At 38.1% G+C, this 9,882-nt stretch overlaps 1 protein-coding gene across 1 annotated transcript; it reads left to right on the top strand.

Moving 5' to 3' along the window:
* Positions 1–4,369: 4,369 nt before the first annotated feature.
* LOC145897194 (nose resistant to fluoxetine protein 6-like) lies at positions 4,370–8,598 on the top strand. Its single transcript, XM_082985384.1, has 14 exons — positions 4,370–4,512; positions 4,579–4,712; positions 4,794–4,942; positions 5,036–5,208; positions 5,480–5,637; positions 5,841–5,999; positions 6,312–6,501; positions 6,697–6,874; positions 7,077–7,156; positions 7,211–7,336; positions 7,452–7,623; positions 7,689–7,878; positions 8,108–8,266; positions 8,351–8,598. Exons 1-14 carry the CDS (start codon positions 4,370–4,372, stop codon positions 8,596–8,598), a joined length of 2,259 nt encoding a protein of 752 aa, XP_082841510.1.
* The last annotated feature ends 1,284 nt before the right edge of the window (positions 8,599–9,882 follow it).

Raw genomic sequence — 9,882 nt, 5'->3', positions numbered from 1 at the left:
CAAGTACATCCACAATGGATTTAGAAAGCCTTGAGTTTGTGCAGCTGCTTTATGCCGTGGTACGTCACAAGCAAACCACCAAGAAAGAAGAAAGTATCGACTGCGAGAAAACCGTTTGCCTAATCCATCATGGATGCGTTGCTCCTATACACTTTGTCAGCAAAGACTGCGTTATCTAAAAATAAACATTCAAAAGTAGATTGTAAGTAGAACTCGCTGATAAAGTATCAGAATCACCCAACAGTCCTATGGGCAACAAACGAATCTGATTTTATCGAAGTAATTTTCTATATACCAACACTCATCAAACATTTAGACATCGTCAGCATCCCTTATCCAATTATTTTATCGCGACAAATAAAGCACTGGCCAAGGAATTTATTTCCAATATGACCAAAACACGTGCAACAAACCACAATCTGACCGATTAGGTGGGGCAAATTTTGGTGGACATGAAGGAAAATGATCCAAGTTGTGCTGAAAAAGCGAAGTCCATCGAATACGGGAATACTAGATTTTCTTTTCTCAGGTCCAGGATTTGTTTGCTATTCGAAATAACAGACCAACACCGGACAACTTTTCCTAATGTTAAATTTTAAATTTGATATATCGTTTATACATGCAATGGTTAGATCTACTTCCAAGATATGTGTTTTGTCATGGGCCTCTAAAGTTACCAAAAACCTTTCTGGTTGGGAATTATTTTACACTTGTTGCATTAAAAAAAGGGACAAATATGTTTAATACAAATTAAAAACAGGTACTTTAATTTGCAACCAACTGACCTATTCCTTGGTCTTTCTTCATTATTTCGTCCAACCAATGCAGCTGAAAGTTCATCTTTTCGCCAACCTCGATCAAGGTAGCCAACGAAACGCACACCAACAGAAGACAACTAACAACTCTGTAAGCAGAGGAATTATCCAGGGTTTCCTTGCTAGAACTTGATGTATATGTCGTGAGTATGCATTATTATCAACCGAAGGTACACGAACCACTACTGGTTTTCAGGTGGTACGCGAAACCGTTTGATGAAGTATTTGGTGTGGACAATATCAATGATGAATTAGAAAGATCAATACAAAAACAAAGCTCGTTCGTGTCAACTTCTTTTTAAAAGCCGTTGGTTCGCGTTACCAATATGCAGAACTTGGATGCAGCACAAAATGAAATTCAGAAATCAGTTTGGGAACAACATTAGACAGACTTACATGCTAATAATATCAGCTGAAGTAAGTTGTGTTGGTGGCATTGGACACGTTACGTCCAGTAATGGAATGGAAACGTAAAGTTCCTGGAGAATTGTTTTCACGGAGAGCCTTCTGAACAAACACGAGGAAAGCAAGAACCGAGACCGAAGTCGACAAGATACTCCAACGAATTCGCCTGAAAAAAATGTTATTGCATGAAATCAAAAGTAAAATCGGCGTTTTTGAATGTCGATGGTGTCAGTCCAAAAAGGGGTGCGTGTGTTCCAACCGTCACCTCGAATAGCCACTCAAAATCACTTTCGCACCACATTCCCCTGACCGCATCATCTTGGGCCGACCAACACTCTTTATAATGGCCGAGCCATTCCCAGTTGCCTTAGAATTCCGAGTTCGGTGGTTCCCCACGAGTCGAAAACTGAAGGTGAAAGGAAATTTTATATTTCCACAAAACCTTGTGATTTTGAATAAGTCCGCATACGTCAACTACGTACGCACTTTGTACAGCATATTGCTTGTGATCCAAAGCATCCTCGATGGCAATGTGAAGAAGGCTTGCGCATTCCATTACATTTGCAACATCTTGTGTTTCCCATTGTGTTGTGCTTGAATTCTCAACATTTTGTAGAACTCTAACTTGTAGAAAGATAAACTTGGATATCATTCTTAAAAATGTCATTGCACACAAATCGCGTTACGGTTCTAAAACAACAAGAAAATTTGTCATGTCAGACTTCGCTGGTGAGGGAATTGCTGCCAAGGCATCGTACAACTGGTTGATGTCTCTTGTCTGTAGATTGGAGTGAAACGTTTCATCCAGTGAGAATTCGTTTACTTCCATCATGCCATCATTCCACGCTTTCAAAATTCCTTTCGATTCCACTAACTTTACCCCGATAATCTGATTCGCCAAAAACGTTAGGAATATGAAACAAATACATAATTTTGAAATCATGCTTTTTCCAGTTTGGGCGAACGTATAGGAATCAATATAATCCACAAACCTGTAAGACAACTAAACACAAATAAACTTTAATTTGTTTCCAATGTTAAAATATAATGCAATGCGAAAATCGAAAGATTATCCTTTTCCGTTCTGTCGTTCCTGAAATTCTTCTTCAGCCTGACATTTTAAGTACGTATAACAGCAAACGGCACTATTATGTTAGAAAAGTAGAAATTCTTTCCTTAAACAACATTTCATAAGATAAATAGGTAATTCTCAAAAGTATACCAAAGATCCAGTGTACAACCCGCGAGTCGCGACTTTACATAGAAATATAAAGTGCAGTCACCCAGTCTTCATGCAACAGTCGAAACGTTTCAAAACCCAAAGGGGAACTAAAGTTAAAACATTTTGAAAAACGTGCATTATGCTTTTCTAGTGGAGGAATTTCATATTATGTTATCACTGTTTCAAAAAACTTGTAGAGAAAAAAATTAAATGTCGAAAAATGTGTAGAGCGGTAAATTTGAAACCTTTAGTATTTGTTATGTTTTAGTCTACCGTTTGTAGACAAAATTATAGTAACTTAAACAAAAGACTAATTATTATCAATAATTAATGAATTTGTAATCGTAAACAAATAATCTTTGTTTACGGCCAAGCAAATACCAGAAATATTCCAGTTACGGACTGCGAACGAACCAACGAAAACACATGTGCCAATTTAGAGGCGGGAGATTGGCATCATCGTTCAAGTGCTGGCCGACCCATATATTAAATCCTAATCTGAATCCGTGGCCGGGATATTGTGAATTTAATCCCAGTGTAGTCTTAAAAGGAAATTATCCTAATTATACCTGACACGGATCCTGAAGAAAAGGAGGTTGTCCTATAAGTCTGCGGCCACGTGTTACAAGTTGAGTTTAGTGACGAGTTGTTATTGGTTTCAGTTCTGTCCTCAATATCCATTTCATTTTTTAAACGCTTAACAAGGAAATACAATCAGTGTAATACTGCTTTAAATTACCTCAAGTTTTTTGCTATTAACTGACACATATGAATTACTGGCGTTTTTCACAATTCTCATAATTTCGCATTTTTGTGTCAGATACAAATACTTGGAATGGGAAAAAGCATTATTGTTTCGTGAATACAGACTGCTGTTGGAAGCAGTTTTTTATTTTTTCTTCTGTGGTATGTGGCGTTCCGGTAGCCTCTCGCTGATGCAGACCGCACACACTCGTTTAGATGTGGTTTTACCTAGAGGAAGAAATCCTTGTTTTATGATCAAAGTTCACTTCATGTTGGTGAGGAATGAGTGGATATCATTCGAAAAGGAAATTTTAGCTGGATGAAATGATTTACACAAAAATGAGGATGATAATGCCCAATACACAAAATTGAATCAGTAAAATTATTTTTCGTTTTGTATACGTCATTGTGCTGTAAGTAGACCCCAAACATCAGCGACAAAACAGTTCACCTTTTCCTCTACCTTCATGCTGGAAAAGTAAACTGCAGCAAATGTAACGGTCGTTTGCAAGAGACGCGAATAAACACATCAATAGCACATGCTCTACAAACATCAGTGTGGGTGACACGCCATGCATCGTAAAGCGGTTGCCAAACAGTGTTTTAAATCGGAGCAACTGTGTGCTGCAAATACTGGACAAAGCAAGAGAACAATGGAATGAATCATTACCTTGTAAATAAAGCGTGATAAAACATGACTTTGTTGTGCAGTTGTGTTGCTGCAAGCCAAATCGACTGACATCTCGTTGATACATGAACGTCAGACCAGTTACAATTAAATATGATGTATATTGACGATAAAACATGATAATGTAGTCAGAGTTGCACCAATTTTTGCCATTACAGTCGTTTGGTTCAAATTTTGGTTGCAATTAGTCTGAAAAACTGCTATTAAAATGCCAGGCTAAAGAAGAATTTCTGGAACGACAGAACGGAAAAGGGTAATCTTTCGATTTTCACATTGCATTATATTTTAATATTGGAAACAAATTCAAGTTTATTTGTGTTTAGTTGTCTTGTGGATTTGTGGATTATATTGATTCCTACGTTCGCCCAAACTGGAAAAAGCATGATTTCAAAATTATGTATTTGTTTCATATTCCTAACGTTTTTGGCGAATCAGATTATCGGGGTAAAGTTAGTGGAATCGAAAGCAATTTTGAAAGCGTGGAATGATGGCATGATGGAAGTAAACGAATTGTCACCAGACGAAAAGTTTGCCTCCAATCTACAGACAGGAGACATTGGCCAGTTGTACGATGCCTTGGCAGCAATTCCCTCACCAGCAAAGTCCGGCATGACAAATTTTCTTGTTGTTTTAGAACGGTAACGCGATTTGTGTGCAATGACATTTTCAAGAATGATATCTAAGTTTATCTTTCTACAAGTTAGGGTTCTACAAAATGTTGAGAATTCAAGCACAACACAATGGGAAACACCGGATGTTGCTAATGTCATGGAATGCGCAAGCCTTCTTCACATTGCCATCCACGATGCTTTGGATCACAAGCAATATGCTGTACAAAGTGCGTACGTAGTTGACTAATGCGGACTTTTGCCATATCACAAGGTTTTGTGGAAAATGTAAAATTTCCTTTCACCTTCAGTTTTCGACTCGTGGGGAACCACCGAACTCGGAATTCTGGAAGGCAACTGGGAATGGCTCGGCCATTATAAAGAGTGTTGGTCGGCCCAAAGTGATGCTGTCAGGGGAATGTGGTGCGAAAGTGATTTTGAGTGGCTATTCGAGGTGACGGTTGGAACACACGCACCCCTTTTTGGACTGACACCATCGACAATCAAAAACGCCGATTTTACTTTTGATTTCATGCAATAACAATTTTTTCAGGCCAATTCGTTGGAGTATCTTGTCGACTTCGGTCTCGGTTCTTGCTTTCCACGAGTTTGTTCAGAAGGTTCTGTGAAAACAATTCTCCGCGAACTTTACGTTTCCATTCCATTACTGGACGTAACGTGTCCAATGCCACCAACACAACTTACTTCAGCTGATATTATTGGCATGTAAGTCCGTCCAATGTGGTTCCCAAACTGATTTCTGAATTTCATTTTGTGCCGCATCCAAGTTCTGCATATAGGTAACGCGAACCAACGGATCTTTAAAAAAAGGGGTTGGCACAAACGAGCTTTGTTTTTGTATTGATCTTTCTAATTTATCATTCAATTTGTCCACACCAAATACTTCACCAAACGGTTTCGCGTACCACCTGAAAACCACTAGTGGTTCGTGTACCATCGGTTGATAATAATGCATACTCACGACATATACATCAAGTTCTAGCAAGGAAGCCCTGGATAATTTCTCTGCTTACAGAGTTGTTAGTTGTCTTCTGTTGGTGTGCGTTTCGTTGGCTACCTTGATCGAGGTTGGCGAAAAGATGAACTTTCAGCTGCATTGGTTGGACGAAAAAATGAAGAAACACCAGGGAATAGGTCAGTTGGTTGCAAATTGAGGTACCTGTTTTTAATTTGTATTAAACATATTTGTCCCTTTTTTTAACGCAACAAGTGTAAAATAATTCACAACCACAAAGGGTTTTGGTAACTTTAGAGGCCCATGACAAAACACATATTTTGGAAGTAGATCTAACCATTGCATGTATAAACGATATATCAAATTTAAAATTTAACGTTAGGAAAAGTTGTCCGGTGTTGGTCTGTTATTTCGAATAGCAAACAAATCCTGGACCTGAAGAAAAGAAAATCTAGTATTCCCGTATTGGATGGACTTCGCTTTTTCAGCACAACTTGGATCATTATCCTTCATGTCCACCAAAATTTGCCCCACCTAATAGGTCAGATTGTGGTTTGTTGCATGTGTTTTGACCATATTGGAGATAAATTCCTTGGCCAGTGTTGGTCCCCTAAAATGATGAATACGTTAAGTCTGCTTAAACAAGCTATCCAAGAAAACACACTAATTTATTTGTCGCGATAAAATAATTGGATAAGAGATGCTGACGATGCCTAAATGTTTGATGAGTGTTGGTACATAAAAAATTACGTCGATAAAATCAGATTCGTTTGTTGCCCATAAGACTGTTGGGTGATTCTGATACTTTATCAACGATTACACTTACAATCTACGTTTAAATGTATATTTTTAGATAACGCAGTCTTTGCTGACAAAGTGTATAGGAGCAACGCATCCATGATGGTTTTGGCAAACGGTTTTCTCGCAGTGGATACTTTCTTCTTTCTTGGTGGTTTGCTTGTGACGTACCACGGCATAAAGCAGCTGCACAAAACCCAAGGCTCTCTAAATCCATTGTGGATGTACTTTCAACGTTATATCAGGTACGAAAACATTATTAAAACGCAGTTACTTGCACGAATAGTGTTGCCCCACTGTGCTTGACATACACGGATAAGCTTACAAAGAATCGGATCAATTTGAATACTCTGTTATATCACAACAATACGGTTTACTTCTCTTTTGTCCTGTCTTCATCATAGTACGTGTAACTTGCCTATTACAAGAGTTTTTTGCAGACTCACCCCGACTTACGCTTATCTCATTTTGTTCGCCGTTGGTCTGTACAAGTATGTTGGAAATGGACCTTATTGGAACTCCAACTACGATAGAATTGGAGGAAGCTGCGAGAAAGATTGGTTCGGCAACTTACTCTATTTCAACAATCTGTACCCGTTGTACATTCGAGCGATACAGGTAGTTCACATATAATCCCTTTGGTTCGGCAACTTACTTTATTTCAACAATCTGTATCCGTTGTACAATCGAGCGATACAGGTAGTTCACATATAACCCTTCGTCGTAATGGATTTTTGTGTTCCAGTTATATTGGTGCCCAAGCAACGATACAAGAGTATACTGCAGAAAGTTTTGACTTTACTCATTGATGTTTTTGCAGTGCTTTGGGTGGTGTTGGTATCTCGCTAACGATATGCAGTTCTATTTACTTTCGCCAATTTTTCTCATGTTGTTATACAAGTAAGAATTGGTTAATCCCTTTACAACAGCAACATAAATGAAAGCAACTTTTAGGAATAAGAAGGCGGGAATCGCACTGGTTTTAACCGTGTGCTTTGGCAGCATGCTCACCACCGGTCTTTTGACATATTTCAGCAATCTTCAACCAACTGTGCACACCACAGCTGCCTGGTTGACGCCGTAAGTGTTTAACCATTTGTGTAAATTCAAAAAAAATTTTTCTACTTTTATGTTATGTCAAAATAAAGTCTAAAGATGCAGACATTTCTTGTCAAATGCATGTGTCGTAAATTAGGTTCCACAGCATCTCAAACACCTCAAACAACTCGACGAGAGAGTACACGTACAAAGACAAATATAGGACCGACACATATGCGACTCCATGGTGCCGCATTTCCGTGTACATGATCGGAATGCTTACTGGCTTTGTGCTTCATGAATACAATCTCAAAATAAAAATGCGCAAGGTATAAAATCTTGCCCACGACGCTTGGTTTTCCATTGTTCCATAAGTGATGTTTATTCTCTGTAGGCAGTGGTCTTTTCAGGTTGGTTTCTCGCTACAACTGCAGCATGCGCTGTGGTTTACGGGCCTTTTGCAACAGTGGGTAACCTTGAGCCGCTCAGCAGGGAACTTTCAACATTTTACGAAACATTCGCGCGTCCAACGTGGGGGATCTCCCTCTCTTGGTTGGTCATCGCCTGTTGTAGCGGATACGGAGGTGAGGTTGTGCGCATGCGCATTAAAAGCTTTTCGAATATATCGTGTTTGGTTTGTATATATAACATCTTCTTACCTATATTCCTGAAATGAGCTAAGTTAAAATCGAATTAAATATAGGTGGAAAAATGAACGTAGCGAAATATAACGCCTAAGCCAAGATTCTCTTTTATTGAAGAAAAAAATTGTCGTCACTACGAATAATAAAATATCTCAAAATATGATTACAGGTCCAATAAAGGTGTTTTTGGATTGTTCAATCTTCACACCTCTCTCTCGCCTCACCTACAATGCTTATTTGGTTCATATTCTTGTGTTGATTTGGTACATTGCATCCCAGGAGATACCAATGCATTTCCTGAGCATCAACTTGGTTTACATATACTTGGGTGAGTTTAAAAATCCATTGAGAGGACGTATTGGGACTAACAAGTGGTTGTAAACTAATATGGCCAACGATATGACCCTTGCAGGTACCCTGGTCATCACGTTCGGCTGTGCTTTCATTTTGACTCTATTTATCGAATGGCCGATGGTTGGTTTGGCAAAGGTTGTCTTTCCACGACCAACAAACTTTCTTAACTCACAAAATAACCACACAAAAAATGACAACAAGCATTTTTCTGATGCTGAGAACCAACCCAGAGCCTACGTAAATGGAAGCTCGAAAGAAAACAATAGCAAGTCCATCCGCCCAGTGAAGATTACCACCGAGCTGTAAATAAGCTTAAGAATTTCAAGTTATTTTAGCTAAATAAATATAGAAATGTTTTTAAAAAGCGTAGATCTTCCACTGACAACTTGGGTTGATTTTAGGATGAAAGCACTAAAAGTTTTGCTATTTGAATAAGAATACTTATGATGCCTGATAGGCGAAATATATGTATATTATAAAAATCATTATTTTGGTTGGATGATTTAGCAGCAATCTAGACCAGTCCTAGGAATCACTTTGAGCTGAATAATTGTTCGCTTTGTTGATTTCGTGTGTTTGTAGCTTTCATTGTACCGCTGTTATGATCGATTGCAATTCGTGTAACGTTCTTGCTTCAAACCGCATCTGCACTTCCCTGTAAATTCCCTAAACCAGGTTGTTGGTAGTACCGGGGCACTAGGGGCAGTGGTGGGATTCGAATATATTAGCATCTGGTTCTCTTACTAGCGGCATGTCATAAACTGCGGGAATTCATTGCTTCCAAGCAATTGGTTTTATTAAATTGTGATTCAAGTTTCGTTGTGAGGAAGTCTCGACAATCATCTGCAATCCAATAATCCTTTTACCCCATCATGCAAAAGAAATTCAAAAAGGATTTACATCATATGTTGCAACGAATAAATGGATAATATAAGAAATTGTAAAAATGGCACTGGGTTTTAACTGCGCTGTTCTTGCGTCAAGCAAAATGAATTGCATTTATGCGACAAGTATAAATTTTTAAGCTTACGGTTGCTCACAAAAATGGTATTTATTTTCAAAAAAAAGTTAGTTTCGGTATGACTTCGCAGCCATGGCCCCGAGTAAATGGGAATTCACCATTTCTTCCACTCACTTAAAAGGTTAGAATATTTTGCTTCAGGGCTAACAATTTCGGTGAACCAAACTTTCGTTGACAAAATAACCGAAAAATTAATCTGCTTCCATTGTTTCGAACAACGTTACAAACATGTTTTTATTTCCATTTTACGTTAATGACGGTTACAATAACGAAGACTGCACAATCATTACAGAACAGGCTAATTTCTTAAACAGACATGTTATTCAGTCAGTTTCGGATTTTGTAAAACAAATCAGACTACACACAAAAGAAAGCAACAGCTTTTTACAGCGAAAAAATATATAGCTTTAAAATGTTTAAATTCTGTAATCATGACCTCATTAATTTTGTCAAACGTTTTTTACAAGTACACGTGATTTCTACAAGATATAAAATGGCTCGGTGACTTAGTTTAAAGTCAACGTTAATATAAACACTATCATACAAAATAGTACACTGTTGGAAAAAGA

The sequence above is a fragment of the Ascidia mentula genome, chromosome 4, assembly GCF_947561715.1.
Source record: "Ascidia mentula chromosome 4, kaAscMent1.1, whole genome shotgun sequence".
Taxonomy (NCBI): Eukaryota; Metazoa; Chordata; class Ascidiacea; order Phlebobranchia; family Ascidiidae; genus Ascidia; species Ascidia mentula.
The sequence above is the reverse complement of the archived record's forward strand: the minus strand, read 5'-3'. Positions and strand labels throughout refer to the sequence as shown.

Coding starts and splice junctions, on each gene's coding strand:
- LOC145897194 (XM_082985384.1), top strand. CDS start 4,370: ATGGAAGTAAACGAATTGTCACCAGACGAAAAGTTTGCCTCCAATCTA. Junction 7,337..7,451: donor ACAGCTGCCTGGTTGACGCC/GTAAGTGTTTAA, acceptor GTCGTAAATTAG/GTTCCACAGCATCTCAAACA. Junction 8,267..8,350: donor CTTGGTTTACATATACTTGG/GTGAGTTTAAAA, acceptor TGACCCTTGCAG/GTACCCTGGTCATCACGTTC.